This window comes from Pelodiscus sinensis, chromosome 7, assembly GCF_049634645.1.
Source record: "Pelodiscus sinensis isolate JC-2024 chromosome 7, ASM4963464v1, whole genome shotgun sequence".
NCBI classification, from domain to species: Eukaryota; Metazoa; Chordata; order Testudines; family Trionychidae; genus Pelodiscus; species Pelodiscus sinensis.
In genome coordinates, this window is record NC_134717.1 from 55,588,370 (window position 1) to 55,608,161 (window position 19,792).

General features: G+C 41.5%; 1 protein-coding gene across 4 annotated transcripts in view; it reads right to left on the bottom strand.

The window, feature by feature from the left end:
• NBEAL1 (neurobeachin like 1) overlaps positions 1-19,792 on the bottom strand; it is a 165,686-nt gene that overhangs the window by 98,369 nt on the left and 47,525 nt on the right. For 2 of the 4 annotated variants that reach the window (XM_075933831.1, XM_075933830.1), the window contains exons 7-14: positions 17,710-17,792; positions 14,712-14,797; positions 11,855-12,161; positions 10,082-10,188; positions 6,007-6,093; positions 4,478-4,561; positions 3,037-3,135; positions 2,334-2,917 (exon numbers count right to left, since the gene is read on the bottom strand). In XM_075933831.1, the coding sequence (XP_075789946.1) occupies positions 2,334-2,917; positions 3,037-3,135; positions 4,478-4,561; positions 6,007-6,093; positions 10,082-10,188; positions 11,855-12,161; positions 14,712-14,797; positions 17,710-17,792 (1,437 nt within the window). Of the gene's footprint in view, positions 1-2,333; positions 2,918-3,036; positions 3,136-4,477; positions 4,562-5,535; positions 5,982-6,006; positions 6,094-10,081; positions 10,189-11,854; positions 12,162-14,711; positions 14,798-17,709; positions 17,793-19,792 lie in introns of those variants that run through there. The other 2 variants (XM_075933832.1, XM_075933833.1) reach the window with 2 other exon arrangements.

Sequence of the window (19,792 nt, forward strand, 5' to 3'; positions counted from 1 at the left end):
ACAGTGAGTGGATGTTTTCAGAGAACTACCCACAATGATTCCAAGATCTCTCTTAAGGGGTAACAGCTAATTAAGACCACATTATTTTGTATGTTTAGTTGGGATTATGTTTTTCAAATGTGCATTACTATGCATTTATCAACATTAAATTTCACCTGCCATTTTGTTGCCCAGTCACCTAGTTTTACGAGATCCTTTTTAGCTATTCACAGTCTGCTTGGGACATAACTATCTTGAGTAGTTTTGTATCATCTGCAAATTTTGACACATTAGTATTTACCCTTTTTCCAAATTATTTATGAATATGTTGAATAGGAATGGTCCCAGCACAGACCCATGGGGACACTACTGTCCATCTCTCTCCATTCTGAAAACTGACCATTTATTCCTACCCTTTGTTTCCTATCTTTTAATCAGTATAAATATGAATCTCAGATGGAGTATCTTTGTCCAGCCAAGAGGGAATGAAAAGTCCAGCCATTCACTGAGTTGCGTCCATTGTCACAAGCAGGGCACGACAAATAAAATCTACTCGTCGCAGGCGAGTGTACCAGCTCTTGAGTGCAGGGGCGGACTGGCCCCGTGGGCCATTGTGACTGGCTGGCCGAAGCCCGCACTACGGGCAGTGCAGCCTCATCCAATTCGCCAGCAGGTGGAGGAGCGGAGTGCCGCAGGGAAGGGGGAAGTGCGGAAATTCTCAGCGCTGGGCAGCTCCAGCGCAAGGAGGCGGGCCGTGAGCCAGAGGGCAGGATGCTGGCAGATGCCAGGACGCTGGCAGATGCCAGCGTGACGTGGCAGCGTGAGGTCACAGCCGGCGACCGCCAGATTCAAAAAGGCTCCGGCAACCCCACAAAGTGGAAGGCAGAAGCCAGGCGGGGGAGGGGGAGAGGGAGGGGAAAGGAGCTTGCGCTGTGGGAAGGGGAGGAGAGAGGAAGGGAAGGGAAAAAATATGGGGAAGGGGCATGTGCTGAGGGGAGGGGAGGAAAAGGGGAGGTGATCAGGAGAAGAAGAAGAAAGCGGAAGGCACCAAGGAGACAATGAGGAAAAGGGCAGCAGGGGAGGTGTCAGTGGGAGGGGGGATAGGGTGATGCTGGGAGAGGAGAGGGTAAGGGCATTGGGGACTAGAGAGGGGAGGGGAAGGTGCTGGGAGAAGGCTTGAAAGAAGGGGTGGGCATGAGGAAGGCAGGGATGGAGCAAGGCATGTGAGAGGGCATAGGGGCATGAGAAGAACGGGGGCAGAGGATGGTGAGGGGGTGGGTATCAGGGCAAAGGGGGCAGGGGCAGTGAGGGAAGGGGGAGGCACCAGGAGGGTGCAGGTGCCAGGGGATTCTGGGGGTGAAGCAGAAGGGCAGACACCTGCAGTGGAGGAACCAGCACCAGAGGAGAGAGGCAGGGCAGGTGTAGAGGGAGGTGTTAGAAGAGGGGATGAGGAGAGGTAGCTCACATGATCAGGGTGGGGCTACTGGAGGAGTGGGCACAGGAGGGCTGGTGGAGGGGGGCAGGTCGCAGGAATGCTGAGAGCAGTAAGAGCAGGAGTCAGGACAGCAGAGGAGGGTGAGGAGTGGGGGGGGGGGGGGGCAGCAGGCACCAGGGGAGCTGATGGGGCAAGAGGAGGAGACATGGCAGCAGAGAGAAACGGTAGAGATTTAAAAGATATTTATTAATAACTTATTAGTAATTACTGTTCTTATTCTTATTAGGAATTTATGCCATTAAAAAAACACTGTGGGGGGGGGCGAGTCCCTTTTTTGTCTGGTGAGTAGGGTTTTCCATAATTTGTTGAGCCCTGGTCACAAGCATTCATCTCTTAGCAGCCTTGCAGTCTGTCAGGTGCTATTACTGTGCTTTGTTAACAATAAAACTGGCTGGAAGCCCTGGCACCTTTATGGATCTTGTGGTCATTGGGTGGTTCCATTGAGGTATGCTGTGCCAGCTGTCTGTGCAGAGCTGGGACAACACACAGCCACACATCAAATGTTCTTTTAATTTCTGTTTAAATAACTTCCTCATTTGGTGTAAACCCCCTTTCTGAAATTAAATGCTACGGTGTTGGGCTGCTGTAGTGTTTTCCCTATATGACATTGCACCGTCTATCATGCTAGCAGTATAAGTGTTCCAATAAAGAAATTCTTACTCATGTCTTTGCATGGCTATTCCTATAGCACAGTTATGTGTTCAGTGGAAGATGAAATAATTCTTACTCTCAAACTCACTGATATTCAATTTATCAAGTATTTTGGAATTAAACGTGCTATATAAATGTAAGCATCGCTACCAAGCATGCCAGGAATCAAGAGCTATTCTTCCACACAAAGTAATCACAGCAAGCATACCTGTATAGTTGTTTCCTTTTGCCTCCCTTGCTGCTGCCGTCGCCAGGTGTAATTTGGTCCTGATCCAGGCATAGCCAAGCATTGAAGGAAAACGCTGAACCTGGCCATTTGTGAATAGGTGGCACAGCAATTCCTGCCATACTAGGAGACAAATTAAAATACTGCAAGGCACTGTCCAGGCCTTGCTTCCGAGCCATTGTCAGAACTGCATGCATCACAGGGATGACATACGGGTGAATCTGCTTTGGTTTACTAGTCCTCAAGAGTCGTATTAGTCGATGCAGTTCTCCAGAGCTCATTGACTGACTCCCCAAAGAACCCTGGAGGGCAATTAGGTTCTCAGCACAAGTACGATGGAGAGAAGAGTGGAAGTTTAATGTCTCAATGATACAGATGACCATGTTTGCATTGACACATGTGGCACGACTCTGCCTGTTAATACAGCAAATTCGCTTCAACCAATTTGAGATGAAGATCTGCAGGTCATGTGACTCTAACTCTGGCAGCCACTGGATAAGCAGCAATAAGGGCTGTACATTACTAATGCCCAAAATTCCAACAGACGTGTGATCACCTTCAACAGCCTAGAAAAGAGCATAGAACACAAAGATGAACTACTGGCCTATTGCAATGAAACGGGCAGAAAAGCTGCCCAGGAGATGCAGCCATTTTCGATAATGTTCAAAGGAAGCACATGTCTCACCATATTCATAAGTTCTTCTAACAGCTCTCGTGAGGGCTGACCCAGAGATTTTAGTACCTCATAGATGTGTGCATAGCCAATCCGCTCTTTGAAGACCTCCTGAGGAAGGGGGGAAAAACTAGTAACATTAATAAAAGATGTATGCATGCAGTTCTAGCCACATGAATCCAGAACATTACAGAGACAGGTTGGTGAGGTTATTATTGGACCAACTTTAGTTGATGATAATAAAAGTGAGACACACAATTCTAGTGGCTAATTACTTACCGGTATTAATGAGGTTTAATCAAAATAAAAACAGTTTTATTGTTTGGTTACCCATTATGAGAGCATGCTAAAAACCTTCCATAAAGGCTAGAGAAGCTAAGGATAGCCTTTCAATTGACTTAAGTCAATTTTGGATCGGACCCTACAGTTGTAAGAGATTTATTACACTACTGCATATTATATTATGCCTTGCAACGTATTTTCTGTAGCTTAATAAATGATTTAATTCTAGCTCGTAAATTGTACAGGCAAGGAGAAGAGCTTTATTTTATTTGTCGTAGGCCATAAACAAAGTCTCCAGTATTATTGTTTTAATGTAATTCAAAATGTTAGACTTGAAGTTACAGTGTGAGATGAACACACATACAAGTCTAGAAGCTGAAGTATTCTATAATCATTTTTAAATAAAATATTCTCCTGGAAAAATAATGTCTTGATTTAATAATATTTGAGAAATATTTGATATAGAAACTTTATTAAACATAGGAAAGTATTCCAAAAACTGGTTACCTTTCACTGAATTTATGGAAAACAACTCTGAAGAAGTTAAGCCTACACAGTTACATACATCTGTTTACTAGTTAATGGACAGTAGTCGCATGCTGTTAAGTAAATTCCCTTTTCTTTCAATGAGTAGTTACAATTGTTATTTGTGCAACGTGGAAAACGCCCCCACTCCCCCCCCCTTTTTTTTTATATGAGTGAATGTGTTGGAAGTAACAGAATTTTATGTTTCATGCATCTGGAATAAAGTAGTGAGGGCCAGAGAGCCACTGTTGAAAAATTCATATAAAATGTGGTAGTATCTAGGTGACCCTTCAAACATTATGAGGACATAGAAACATAAACTGAATGCAAAGTAATAATATCTAACAATGTTTTTGTGCAATAAAAATTTCTCTGTCTTTCATTAACCAATCACATTCTCTCTAATCCCGGAAATCATGTCTATCCTACATAAAATTAAATTAATGTTTCAGCCCAAATTGTGATCTCGCCCATAAGAACATGAGTAAGAAAAGCACAAAAGGTTTCTTGACCAGGTTGGAGCCTGACATCACCGAAAGATAACAACTATATGATGGGACAGCAATTCAAGGTTTTACATTAAAATGTTTAACAAGAATTGAGAAGGATGGCTGCCATAAACAAATCTGTGAGCATGTACACTTACCTTCGCAGCTGGAGATTTGTGCAACACTGCGGTAAGGGCTTGAATGGTGGATACTGCCAAGGAGTCTAGTTTTCCCTGAAATACCTGAAAGCAGCAGAGGCAGGTTATTTACAACCATATTAATCAGAATTCTGCTCTGAAGGGTACCCTGTGCACTTCTGCCAGGATGAAAACCAGAGTTAATTAACATGCTTTACAATCATCACCCCACCAATATGGATTTCAGACACCACAACCTACATAACTGATACAAAACTACACACGAAGCTCAAGAGAAGGAAAGAAGCATTCACACACATTACAGTAAAAGAGTCTGATGGACAAACAGACAAACTTTCCTCATGCTGTTAATGGACAATCTCAAGAGGGAGGGAGGAAAAGAAAATAAACAAGCGCTTGTACTGTATGTGTGCACTGCAAAAATATGTAGTTTTCAGACCATCAGTTCTTTAAATAAATGGAGATTAACAGCATTTTAATCTCCTGCATACACCAAAGCAACACACACACACATTAGAAGCGATTAGTTATACCAAAACAGTACAATAACTTCACCTATTACATCCATCCTAGAGGATGACACACTGCTTCCAAACCAAATGAGTCTCAAATAATTATTTCCCTTATATTTTTTCTATTAGTTAATTCCTCTGAATATTTTTCACGATAATTTATAAAACCAACAATCTGTCATATACTAGCTGGTCCCTTTGTAAACCTGACCAGTGGAACTATGCAAATGAACAGACTCCATTTAATGATCTCAGAAATACCATGCTGCATATTGGACAATAAGAACTCAAAATTAAAAAACGACATTAGTGAATAAATGTTTACATGCATATCCTCACTCTGAGTTACCAATAGGATTGGCTATTTTAAACAGAATCAAGCTATCTAGATTACATATTTTCATGTGCTCAGCACTGCATTATCCATTTTAACGAGACCAAATCCAACATCCTTCGTGCTCCTATAAGGAGTGGTACAATAAGAATTTGCATTTGATGTTTTCCATTCTGCTAATGGATATTCAAGACAACAGAGACTCTTCTCACCTCCCACATTCAGCCTGTCCATTGTATCGGGAACATCTGTTCTTGACGGCAAGCAAAGAATCAGGACATCAACTACAACCATACAGATTCACAAACAAAGCCCCAGAACCCAAGAGATCACCGTGCTGAGACAAAGAAGCAAAAAAGAAAAAACGAAATCACCACCAGGTTGATAGTGTTGACACTAGGATTCTATTCCTGTACTTCACCTTCCTCACATTAAAAAAAAAAGCACAATTTATACTGAATATCTACAACTTGAGGCATCTCCATGCATGTGAAGTCATGGGTGTAATTTGCTAATCAGAAAAGATTACTTTTCAAGGACAACAAGCATTAAGTCTATGCAGCAGTCTGAATTCATCCAGCTGCAGCAATTTGGGGAGGATGGAATAAGTAAAGTACAGGAATCACTTTTCCGCTGACTGCTATTCTGTCTTGTCTTCAAGTGAAGCAAAATTGGGTAAGTACCTGATCCTCATTCATTTCTGTCAGTAATTTGTTGGCAAGGTCTTTTTCACTCTTGTCTGCCACCTTATTGTTAGCATTTAAAAACAGCTGTTAGAAACAGAGACAAGAATAATGGAAAGAGGTACATTAAATATTACCTGCAGCTAATATTATGAAGTCTGGAGTGAATTTATGTTTTACTTACAGCATACACAATCTCACACTGGTGAGTTACACAATTCTTAATATCATCAGTCTTTTGTTAATTCTTTCAATATTACAGCAAACTATTGATAAATATTCATTACTTTATTCTCTTTCCCAGAAAAAAAGCAAAAGATGTAATTGCTGAGACACAGAAACAGTACTAATGACTTTTTAAAATAAAATATTTTTATTCCTGGCTTAGTGTTCTTAAACACAAGGGGTAGAGGGATGCAGATTAGGCAGGCTGACATTGCAGATGAGGCAGGGATTTAAATATCCCGCGCCTAACTTGCATAAAAATGGCAGCTGCATTTTGCCAACTCAGCACTTTGTCAGCAAAAAGCGGTAGTCTAGAGGGGGATCTGTGGAGAAAGAAAGCCTTTTTCGACAGATCCTGTAAAACTCCTTGCAGGAGGCACAAGAGATGCAGTCTAGACATACCCAGGGTGACTAAATAGCAGGACTGGAGGCTTTCAATGTTCACAATAAAAAAGGAGGGGTGTGACTTTAAGATATTAGCAATGTGAAGGGTGAGAGAAGCACAGCTTCCTCGTTTCTTTCCTTATGTTTCCTCTTGTAGGAGGGCTGAAGTGACACTAAGCACCCAGAGATGCCTACTATACACTTCAGAATCCAGAGGTAGCAATGGCAGCAGCTTTGTGAGGGACACAATCTTCAAGAGAGGAAGGATTCAGGAAAATTATCAGTCATCCTGATGAGTTGGCAGCTTGGCAAGAACTTAAACTCAGTGACTCAAAGCTGAATTATTCTGAAGTTTTTTCCTCTTCTGCTTTCAGATGCAAGTTAAAAGGCTATTAGAAATGCATAGTTTTCCAGACCAAGAAATTTTAAAGTCCCTTAAAAACAGAGAACTGTGACAGATAGTCACATTTCTGAGAAAATATCCACCAGAAAAAATGCAATGTTAAGTGAAAAACATTTTTTAAACCACTTATTTAGTACTTACTGAAGATTGTATGTTCAGTATATGAAACCCCATTCTGTAATTAAGGACAAACACAGGACGAGAATAAAAAGATACTATTCTGCACTACAGAAATAATAAAAATCCCCACAAATTTAGAAACATTGCTTAGTTTGAAAAGCATTTGTCATGACCAAAGTTGTTATACTTTTAGTAACACTGCAGAATAGCAACAACATGCTTAAAGAGTTAGAGCATTAGTAACTGAAGATAAAACACACCAACAGGAAGCAAGATAGACATTAAAAAACCCAAACTCATTTCTTCTAACAGAAAAATAGCAACTAACGATTTTAAAACCATGTATTTATTAAAATGCTCAAATAGATGGCCCTCTCTGATTTTGAGTTTTTGTATCCAGAAGATGATTCATAGAGGAATAAATGTTTTCTTAGCCCACATAAGGCTGAGCATGGTAACCACTGCTATTCTTAAAAATAGATCAGATTTGGAGAAAATTTTCCCATGAACATAAAATATATATAAAATGTAAAAGGATACATGAAGTAATGTCAGATGTTCTTAGTTTATCAATAATGCCCTTTTCAACACCTATAAAGTTATTGCAACGTTTCAGAGGACAGCCCTGTTTAAACTGGGCTTCAGATCAGATAAATTGGGTTTCAGATCAACATCTGAACTGGTTGAACAAATTTGAAAAAAGTCACGCTCTGTATCTCCAGCTCCAAAGAAGAGGAAAAGAGGAGATATCTTTCTTCCTAAGCTTTGAATTCTTCACAGAAGATAGATGAACTTCAGCTAAAGAGGATTTGCAAAGCTGAAGAGCATTTTGAGGTAAGACCAGAAATATGCCTCTATTAAATGGCTCCTGGAAGTATTCACAATGGAAATCAGTTTTTATTTCCTTTTTATCCTCTCCCCTCTTTGCAAGTATCCCAGTCTCCAGGTTCACCAATACACAACGTATTCTGTTGTGTAAAGAACTACTGCTGGCATTTCTGTTATCTTCAGTGTTATACATTTGGGTGTCACCAATGAACCCAGAAGTATGACAGATTTTCAAGAATGAGGAAAAAATATTTTCAGCAAGATTCTACCTAATTAGTGGAGGCACTTGACAGAAGAACGGTACTAACTTCACAACTGAGTTTATCTTTGTAGTCAGCCTTTAAAAGATCATTGTACTATGTTTGGAAAATACATGACCTTGCCCCCTTGGGGTTATTTACATTGTAAAAAAAAAAAAATGTGCACAAATTTGAAAACTCCAAAGAAACCACTCAGTGTTGTAACAACAACAAGAAGAATCCATTATACAGTACAAAGGTGTAACAACTATGAAGAGTTCTGCTGACAAAAAAAGTGAAATTCAAGGAAAAGAGAATGGTTGAAGCACAGGCCATAGTACAGCTGATACTGAAGTCAATGGGAATACTGCCATTGACATCAGTGGGAGCAGAAGCAGATCTGATAAGAAAAATCTAAATCTCTCTTTTACCACACCGTTGCAAATACTATACGGTCAGTACAGAATAGGGAAGTTAAAATGTGTATAACTGATCAACTGAAAAAAATGCTGAAAATTTTACGATTACAGATGGGGCAGTAGTCAGCTCTCTGGGGGCCAGCACACGTTGGGAGCCGACTTCTCAGCCAGCTCCTGCAGCACACTGGCTCCCACTTACCACCCCGCTTCCAGAAGCAGCAGCGCAGGATGGCAAGCGGCTCCCCAGCAGACAGTGAACTCCAGGAGCCAGCTTTTAAGCTGGCTCCCCACACATACTAGCTCTGGGACGCAGTATAAGAGGCAGCAGCCAGCTATCCAGGAGCAAGATCGGGAGCCGAGCAAGATCGGGAGCCGCGAGTAGCTGTATGGGGACCGATAAGCTCATGTCTCCAGGTTACACATTAAAACGGCTACACTTTTACATTCCTAGTTCAGAAACAGTTACAGATTCTCAGAAGGAAGTACCCAAAACAAAACAAACCCACACACACCTTGGAAAGACCAAACAATATACTTTTACAAGAAGTTAAACACACAAAACACTATACAACACACTCAATATGGTTACCAATGAAAATCAATCAGAATTTTGTCCTAACTTAAATCAATTTAAGCAAGAACTGGGTCAAAATTTACACTTGGGCATTTAAAGTATTATTCCATTTAAATATTTTCTAACTAAATGGAATATTGTACAATAATTCCCACACTGTAGCCAGAATTAAATTATCTGGAACCCTTCAATGCAGCCACATCAACAAGATTCGTGGTATGCACAAAACAAAAAGAAACAAAATTCTAGGCATTAGGCACTATTCACATTTATGTAGCATAACAACTTCATGAAATGCCCTGGCTTACAATCAATGGCCATCTGGGATTAATATTGAAATATGAATACTATGTTCCTTCTAAAAAGAAAAGGCATTCAAAGAATAGCATTTTATAACAAATTAAACTCTTTCCTAATCTCAGCTATGTAGAAATTCACAGCACATATTCTGAAACCTTTGCAACTGAACGCCTTTTTTTTTTTTTTTTTTTTTTTTTTTTTTTTAAGAAATGCATCCCTGAAAGTAGACATGAATTCACCTAATAGTTATAAGTAACTTCTCAGAGTAGGGAGACTGATTTTGATACTAATCGTAACAAAATTTGGAGATGAAATATATACAGGAATTTTTCAAAGAGAAACTGTGAGCATTCATAAGTCAGTGTCTTGTCATCAATACAAGCACGCTTAATATATTTGGAAGACAAGATGTACTTCTACTTCATAAATTACCCATACTTTTAGCTTTTGGCACAAGTCCAATACTTGATACTCACAAGGATTTAATTTAAATTTAAGGCCAAGATACAAAGATGAACACTTGTGTCTGATCTCAATAAAATGTCATGCTTCTTATAAGTCAATAATAATGGGAAAAATGTACCTTGCAATTCTGCAGTAGTCGGATGAGATGCTCAAAGCAGTTACTATTAAGGAAAATGGCCTGCAGAACAGGCCTATCAGTGCAGTCTAGCATGGCTGTGATGGTGTCTATCAAAATCAAAATCATAAACATAAAAAAGTTACACTAATCCTTAAGCATTTCTTTTTCATTATACAGTTGACAAATTTAGAAACAAAACATAGACGGTTCCATAGGAAAAAAAAATGTATGCACTGAGTAAGGAAGCAAATGCTTATGAGGTAGTTGAGTAGGAACTCAACTAGTCGCTCCCCCTCTTGCTGCTTCTTTCACAGAGAGGCAGCAAGGGCTACCTCTGCAGGGGGTAGAGGAGGCAAGGGGCAGCAGGAAAACAGCACAAGCGGGGATTGAAACAGTCCCACTTGCACCTGTCCCAGTGCTGCTCCTCTCCCTTTGAAATGTACAAAGCCGCCTGGGTAGAGGGAAGCTGCTGTATATTTCAAAGGGAGAGGGACAAGAGCCATGGGCGGTTCTTGTACATTTCAAAGGGAGAGGCGCAGTGGGATAGCGAGCACCCTCCTTATCGACTGATCGAGTTGTCGATGGAAATTCCATCGACTACTTGATTAGCTCATTAATCAAAATGTAACATCCCTAGCACCGAGAACCACAGTTGAAAACTGTGATTGCTTTGATAAACACTGAAATGAATTCCAGCATACAAAGCAGGTCTTGAGTAAAACATTCTGAGGCAGCAGAAACCAACATGTTACCTGCTGTATCTGGAGGAAACTTCAGTTACGGAATATCTTGTGTTGAGATGCTGTTTAAAATCATTGTCATTTGCAGATATACAAGAAGTATGCCTTCTTATTTAAAAACACATAGAAATACTTGCTTCCTCATCAGCCAGTTATTCCTCAACATTCCCAAGTAATCTTATTTGCCACTAGTCAGTATTATCCAACACTGTGGAGCCTGTGCTGGTGCATAAGCCCTGCCCCACTGCAGGATTGGAGCACACAAAATCTACTAGCCTGGCCCCCCCTAGGCTCTAGTGTGCAAGGGGAGCGTTTCTCCTCAGTCAGGGGCCATGTCAATCAGGGGGTTAGGTTCTTTGTGTTTTCTGAGGGTCAGTGGCCCCTGACTCAAAAAAGGTTCCTCACCCCTGGTTTAAGGCTACTCTTTCATCTGAAGGATGCAACCTAGGGATGTTCTGGAATCTCCATCACTTTTTAAAAACAAGTTAGACAAGCACTTGTCAGAGACGGTCTTGTTAAAACTTAGTCCTGCCTCAATGCAAGGGACTGGACTAGATGACTTTTCAAGGTCCCTTTCAGTCCTACATTTCTGTGGGTCTATGTAATTATTTGAATTACACAACTAAAAATTGCAAACAGCCACCACAATGGAATAGCTTAAATATTCCAGGTATTTCCTTTTATCTATGGTGTTAACTGCAGCCTCTCAGATGCTGTAGCGTGGAAGCTGTTACCAAATGACTTTTTAATCGAGTCCAAAACAAATACCATATTTTCTAATCTTTTTTCATTGCCTCTAAACTCTCTGTAGGAGGACATCCTTAGGCCAAAAAGTAACCAGAAATTTCTGGTTAATATGTTTTTTAATTAAAAGTAAATTAGCCCATATTTCAATTAATTTCAACAAGAAAATACTCAATTTCATACCTAAGTAACATGACAACACTAATTATAAGTGCTCAAAATCACTTCATTTAAAACTTACGAAAATTTTAATAAAATTAAAGAGGAATTGTCTGGATGCATCACTCACTCAGCATTTGGATCTGTAGTGCAATGAACCTATTCTCCCACTGCCTAGATCTCCTGGAGTTGGGCAATGCTGAATGGTCTGAATTAAGCAACTTGAAATAGTTCTCCAGTATGGTGCTGGTCTCCACTTGCCGCTGGTCTGAACTACTGGTGAGAAGGATATGCACTACTTCTGTGAGGCACTTAAGAGTCAGCTCAGCCTTCCTGCTCACTTCCTCAGGATCCTTATCATCCCAGGTGTCACAGTCTGCCAAAACACGCATCAAGACTTCCATGGTGGCAGGAGATATGGCTTGAAGAGCATTTCTCTGAAAACCACAATAAAAACATCTGTATTTTAATCTGAGCATTGAATCTCTTCCAAATACTTAAAATCAAGAAATTTCATTTCTGAATGATACAAGAGATCCATATTCTAATACAAACAACACTAACAAGAGCATTGTTAATTTAGCTCCTCAGTCATCTATGACTGTGTTGATCAATATAGGTTGAGCCAAATCCTGCTCATTTTACTCACTTAGGCTTAATGGCTTCAAAGGGTATATTTACAGGAGAAAAAACAGGATTTGGCACTATATATTGTGAATAATGTATAAGACAAGAGTGTTATCAGCACATTAGGATTACGTATTTTATTTAAAATATTCTGAAAAACAATTTTTTTCTAATAATATTAACCCACTTATTTTCTACATAAATGTATGCAAACTCTAAACTTCAGCTTTTGTATTTCTTGACTTTGTGTTAAACTCTGTAACCTTAAAGGTGAAATAGCAGGAGCAGGAGTCTGGGACTGTTGTACAGGCAGTCCCCGGGTTACATACAAGATAGAGACCGTAGGTTTGTTCTTAAGATGAATTTGTATGTAAGTCGGAACTGGTGTCCAGATTCAGCCGCTGTTGAAACTGACCAGCAGCGGCTGAATCGGACACGCCTGGGGCAGAGCAGCTGGAGTGCTGCTGGGTTGGTCTGGTAGCGCCGCTCCTCGGCGCTACTGGACCAACCCGGCAGCACCCCAGCTGCTCTGCTCCAGGCGTCCCCAAGTCAGCCGCTGCTGAAACTGACCAGCAGCTGACTACAGGAAGCCCGAGGCAGAGCTGGCTCTGCCCCGGGCTTCCTGGAATCAGCCGCTGATCAGTTTCAACAGCGGCTGAATCTGGACGCCTGGGGCAGAGCAGCTGGGGTGCTGCTGGGTTGGTCCAGTAGCGCCGCACGTCGGCGCTGTGGGACCAACCCGGCAGCCCCCCCAGCTGCTCTACCCCAGGCGTTGGTAAGAAAAGCCTGGTCTGCTGGGGGGGGGGGGGGGGCGCACTAGCTGCGCCGCCCCCAGCAGACCAGGGAGACGCGGAGCGGCTTTTCTCGCCGCGGAGGACACGGGCAGTGGGACCGCGGCGCGTCTCGGCGGTCCCGCCGCCCGCGGCAAGTAAAGCCGCTCTGCGTCTCCCTGGTCTGCTGGGGGCAGGGGGGGCGCTAGCTCCGTGTCTCCCTGGTCTGCTGGGGGGAAGCGCCCCCCGTGCCGCCAGAGGCGGCCACAGTGGGGGAGGCACCCCGCACTAGCTGCGCCCCCCCCCCCGTTCGTAATTAGGGGTCCGACTTAAGTTGGACTGACGTAACCCGGGGACTGCCTGTATTCCTGTTTTTAAATTAGTAGTGTTTAGCTATATGTCTAATATACATTGATATCAATGTAAAAGGGATGTTTATTTTACTTGCAAGTTACTTAAAGAACGTCAGTTACTTGTTTCTATAACTGGTGTTCTTCAAGCTGTGTTGCTCACTTCCTGTAAGTTTGTGTGGTCGCCACATGCAGTTGTTCCAGAAGATTTTCCCTCAGTAGTACCCGTAAGGACTGGCTTCAGCACCCCCTGGAGATGTGTGCATGTACCATGCTATATAGGGGCTGCCATCGGCCTCCTCCTATCCACAGTTCCTTCTTGCTTGAAACTCTGATAGTGGGGAAGGTCCATTCAATTTAGGTGTGTGGTGGGAAGAGTTTAAAGACATGCCGATTGAAACACATTGCTGCAAGATGGTGGAGTGTGTCATAAATGTATGAACCAAGGATCATGTCACAGCCTTGCAGATGTCCTGAACGGGTTTATGTCAGGAAGCCTGCACCTACGTTGAGTGTTCCCTCACCAGTGGAAGAGGCTAAAGGACTTCCAGGTCATAGCATACCTGGATGCAACAGGTTATCCAAGCTGGAGATTGTCTGCGTGGATATTAGGAGCCCTTTTATTCTATTGGCACAAGTGACAAAGACCTGGGATGATCTGTGAAAGAACCTGGTGCAATCCAGGTAAAAGGTGAGCACCCCAAATCCATAGCGGAAGGCCACAACTGCTGCCAGGGTTGACCTTGATCGAGGCAAGTCTTAGACCTTGGTCTTTCAAGTGAAGGAGATATTCAAACATGGATTGTATAAAGGCCTCAAAAAGGGACCCTTTCTGTGAAGCCCATATAGAGAATCTAGCTCATTTCGCCAAGTATGTCAATCTATTAGTTGGCCTCCAGATTCAGCCACAAAGTAGCCACGCTGAAAGGTGGAGGCTGCGAAGTTGTGGTGCAGGAAGTGATCATGCGAGGGACTGCTCCAGCCCACTAGTTATTCATAACTAGTAAGCATCACCCGGTAAGGGTGATGCTTACTGGTTAACCATTCACATCCCTAGTCCCAATCCCACTAATACACACACAACCAACTAGCCCACATATAATTGTTGACAGAGGTGTTCTGTAAAACACTCTTGTCTTTGATATCTTCTAAAAACCATAAAGTTTACAAGATGAACAGAGGAACCCTACAGGTTGTAATAGCTGAGATTACGTTACAATATTTCTTAATATTCTCTCACCTGTCCACCCGCCACAATGGCTCCAAAGAGATGTAACAGGCAACACTTCAGGCTTTCCTTGAGATGTTCACTTTCTTGGAAGCATTCTATTGAAATAAGAGAAAACATAATTTGTGTATTGCAAAATAAGGAGTCTCATATCTTTTAACCTCTCCCCTCAAAAGAAAGTGAAATACCACTTATAAACAGGCTTAAAAAACTCCAATATGGAAATGCCCTCACTTCTTGCAGTGTAGTTGGATCAGTCCCACACTGCCTGATGTTGCTCCTGTTAAAAAAACATGGTAAAATGTCTGATTGCAATAGTGGTATGCACGGGCTCATTGTCCTGTAACTTTGTTCATACCATGACCTGACAAACTGCTTACAAATAGCCTTAGGAATTTTTCTGAACTGTAACTATTAACCTGGAAGTTGTTGCTATAGCAATAACTTCAGACACACAGAGTAGCTGCAACCAAAACCACCAAGGATTATTTTGTTTGGAATTAGCCCCATGAGAAACTTTCAATAATGTCTTAAGACAGCACAATGTCAATTTTAAAGAGCCAGAATAGTCAAACAAAAAACTGAAAAATACTAGAATAATTCAGTGCAGGCTACAATAAAACAAATCTATGTAATAGATTTAACATTAGTGCTATACATATACTAAAACGATCAGCCCACTTTACCAGTATAAAGAGAAATACTTCAACCTGTTGAAGTATTGATTGTTTTCATTTTTCCTGGTTCATTCTAAGCATTCATTTGCTCTTTTATACTAGTGCATTTTGCCATAAACACAAAAAGGGAGAGAGAAAAAAAGAATGACCTGCAACCACTATATTCAGAAAGTAGCCTTTATACTAAATCTCCACTCTTAAATACACGGTATTTAGAATTAAATTACCAAAATAACTGAAAATGGTATGATTATATTATGTTATTTTGACAAAATAAAATGCAGAATTTCACAGAATTCAAAAACATTGTGCTATTTCAATTTTTGGCACAGAATTCCCTCAGGATTAAATTACTGTATGTTCTAGACCAAAGGTGAGGTGAGGCCACTCCCAAGATTCTGGAAAGTAGTCGAGGGCCACACTCTTCCATGATATTAATGGAGATGTGGGGTCTGGGATGGAGGTTGGTTGCAGAAGGGAGCTTGGGGTAAGTGACTGGGGTGCAGGAGTCTGGAGGTGCAGGACTGGAGTCTGGGAGGGAGTTAGGATAAAGCAGGCGGTTGTGACCTAGGGCAGGGAACCGCAGTGCAGGGGTTTGGGATGTGACCCTGGGTAGGAGGGGATTGTGATCTGGGACAGGAGACTGGGGTGCCAGATCTGGGAGAGGATATGGATGTAAGAGGGGGACATAGGGTTTGGATATGTTGAGTGGGGGGAGGGGCAGAGAGTTGGGGCAGGAAAGGGCTGGGGTCCCAGAAGCAGGCTGTGGCCAAGAGACTTACTTGTCAGCTGCCAAACTAGCCTTCCTGCCTACAGAGCTTAAAATGTTTCCCAGCCAGTCAGCTTACTTGCCTGGCCATGTGCTTCATCATGAATAACTAAGCCCAGCCTCTTCTTAGCTGCCTATTAGTCTAACAAGCAGCTCACATTGGCTGGTTTCTTCTGCCAGAAACCGGCCAATGGAAATGTGCTTAGGGCGGGGCAGCGCCTAAAACTTTCCCCCTCCCCTCCAGTTTCAAAACAGAAACGTAGCCTGCAGCCACTTTTCTGCCTGGCGCATGGGGCTGCGGGGCAAGCCGGGGAGCCTACCTGGAGCTCCCCGCTGCCTCCGCGGGCCGGATCAGGTAGCTTGGCAGGCTGGATGTAGCCCACAGGCCATATTTTGCACAGGCGTGTTCTAGACTAACAGTCTATTTAAAACAAAAAACAGGACTATGTAGCACTTTAAAGACTAACAAGATGGTTTATTAGATGATGAGCTTTCGTGGGCCAGACCCACTTCCTCAGATCAAATAGTGGAAGAAAACCAGAAAGGACATTGTCTCAATGACTTAATTACCTGCAGCCTGCTTCAAAAGCCTTTCAAGAATACTCTTGAAAGAGAATCCTCTGAACTGTCATTCATACTCAAATTCGACACTTTACACTTAGGTTTGAACAGACTCTAATTACCTTACCATTACAAAGACAGCTTCCCCATTATCACCTCTAATATCATTAGCTCACAGATATTTACCTCCCTCCTACATCCCCCTTCTGTTCTGAAATTTGATTTGTCCTTTTCATGTGTGTTCATTTTTTTTAATTGTATCCTTTGGTATATATGGTTGTGACAATTTTCTTCTACTATTTGATCTGAGGAAGTGGGTCTGGCCCACGAAAGCTCATCACCTAATAAACCATCTTGTTAGTCTTTAACGTGCTACATAGTCCTGTTTTTTGTTTCAGCTACACCAGACCAACATGGCTACATTTCTATCACTAGTCTATTTAAAAGTGTCTCGTAATACAATATATGACTCACCCCTGAAGCCATTTGTACCATTAAAAACATCTTAACTCAAACACACAATGGACATAGCGACATTTAATGACAGAAGAAACACAGCTCAGTCCAGACGCTGACAAACTATGGTCCTAGAAACATTTGCTGCTTACGCGTCAAAGGCAGCTGAAAATGACATTTCCATGCCATAATTGCTGTTGTTGCCATAGTGATGTTATATGAACACAGATGGAAAGGCATGTTGCACATGCAACAGCAAATGAGACTGTAGGTGATCCATCAGACTCATATTGCACTATGAAAATGCTTGAAAGATCCAGACCAAGAAAGTCCACAATACCACGGATGAGCATGGCATGATGATGGCACTCAAAACAAAGCCAAATTCTTAGGTACAAAAAGAAGTAGAGTACACTTCAATAAGCCCTCACCTTGCAAAGGAAACAGAAGGCTTTTGGCACTTATCAAATGTTTACAGTGGGACTAGAAAAATAGCACCGAGAAGTTTGTTCCTTTGTTTCTAAAACACACTGGCAATATTACTTACGGTAAAAGAAAGGGATGAATTCCACTGTGAGGGAGGCAGGTTTATACTTCTGTCTGCTCTTTTCCACACTACTCAGGATTCGCCTACAATAAAAAAAATTATACAAGAGAATTCAGAGATGGCACCAGTTTTTATTTGTGACTAGGACACAAATGCATTGCAAAAATGAATTACAGTTTTTTTTCCTACAAGAGCGAAAAGAAAGAATAAAGAGTTTTCACCCAGAAAACTGAACAAACTAGTCCTGTGTTCACTGCTCCCCACGTAGAGTGGCTTAACATCTAACAATAGGGTTTTGGGTTTTTTAAAAATAAACATGCTATTTGATCTTAACTACAGTAGCCAAGCCACCAGCTTGACTGCCAAATTTCTACACCATGCAATTTGAAAATGGACAAGTAATTGTATTAGGAATTTATTATGGAAAAAACATTTAATTTTAAGGAAAATTACTGATACTGCTTTTAAATGTTCATTTCAACTATTATTATATTAGCTATTTAATCTTATAAAACCAAAAAGGATTCCTTCTCTCATACTTTTCTCTCTTCATTCTGGCTTCCATCTCCTACCAATTCAGAAAAAAGTTCAGTTTTTGGAACACAAAGAAATTGAGAGCTTGAAGTGGATCAGCTGAAATCAAACTCCCTCTGCATGAACATTCAGCCTTTTTCTTGATAATACATGGGTGATAAATGAAATTATTTGCATGAACAAATGTATTCAAGCTGTATTTCAAACGTTCGTAGAACACGGTTATGTAATTCAATGCTTCTGACTCATTGTGCACTTCTGCATCTTAATTAAATAAAGCCTTATGAGAATGACGACTTCTACCCATTTAAAATGTTTAAGCACAAACAACAAGACAATAAGAATCATTTGACATGTTCAATTTGAAAATACTTTTGTATTATGAAGGAGGACTACCATGTGAACTGTGGTATCAATGTCTCGTATAAAACTAGAATTCCTGTGTCCTGCAAAAATGTAAGAATCACGGCTTCTGAAGTGTGCTTTTTTGACTTTGTGCAAAATAAAACAGGACCATCTTGCAGTCCATCATGACAATATTTTAACTGACTATGGCATGGGTTCTCAGACTTCACTGCACAGTCACTGCCTTCTGACAACAAATATTAGGATATGCCTTATACACCACTACTTTAATTTCATCTTGCAAAAACAGCAGAAAGGTTTCTGTAAATGCTAAAAATCAAAGGATGTGTGTGTGGGGGGGGGTATATATGCAATAAGGCTTTGCAACAACTTCCGGACCAACTGACATGACGCACTTTATTAAATAAGCAGAAAGTAGGACGCAGACAATAAATAAAGGCTCTAAGAGAGGAATAGTTTTGTCCTGATAGAATGTCTATGCAACACAGCGTACCTTTGGAGGTCAGCAGAATTTTATAATATGAAAGTAGGCATTCAGAAGATCCAGGGATCAAATGCACTTCCCACATTTTGAGAATATGAACAATGGAAGAAGTTGCTATTATAAAAAGGTGTGCCCCCTCCCTTACAAATTAAATTGGTGAACCACAAATTTCTCCGCACACACACCAAATAGCTGCCCCTACACAGCTGCTAGAACTACTATCCATTTCTCCACAGATGTATCATTAGCTTGCCTCCTTAATTCTCTAGTAACAAAAAAGGTAAAAGACATTTGGATAGATGAAGTCCTCAGATGCACTTACATACATTCAGGGGCAGATGACCATTTTGCGGGGCCCCAGGCAGCATAATTCCGCGGGGTCCCCCCTTTGCCACGGCGCATGCACGGGGCTTTTTGAAGCGCGGGGCCTGGGGCGGCCGCCCCGCTCACCCTGCCCTATATCCGCCCCTGCATACATTTTCCATAGATTTATTCTTTATTATGCAACATCACAAGGCTGAAAAGAAAGTTACAAGCTTTGTTCATAAGGTTCACCAATGTAAGAGCTTTTGACGGTAAAACAGTACTTATTAGCTGAAGATAATCTGCATAGAGTCTAAATTGATTCGATCCTCAATGAGAAATGATCAGGAGGAGAACAGAATCATAAAATAAGTATACAGAATGAATCTGCATTAC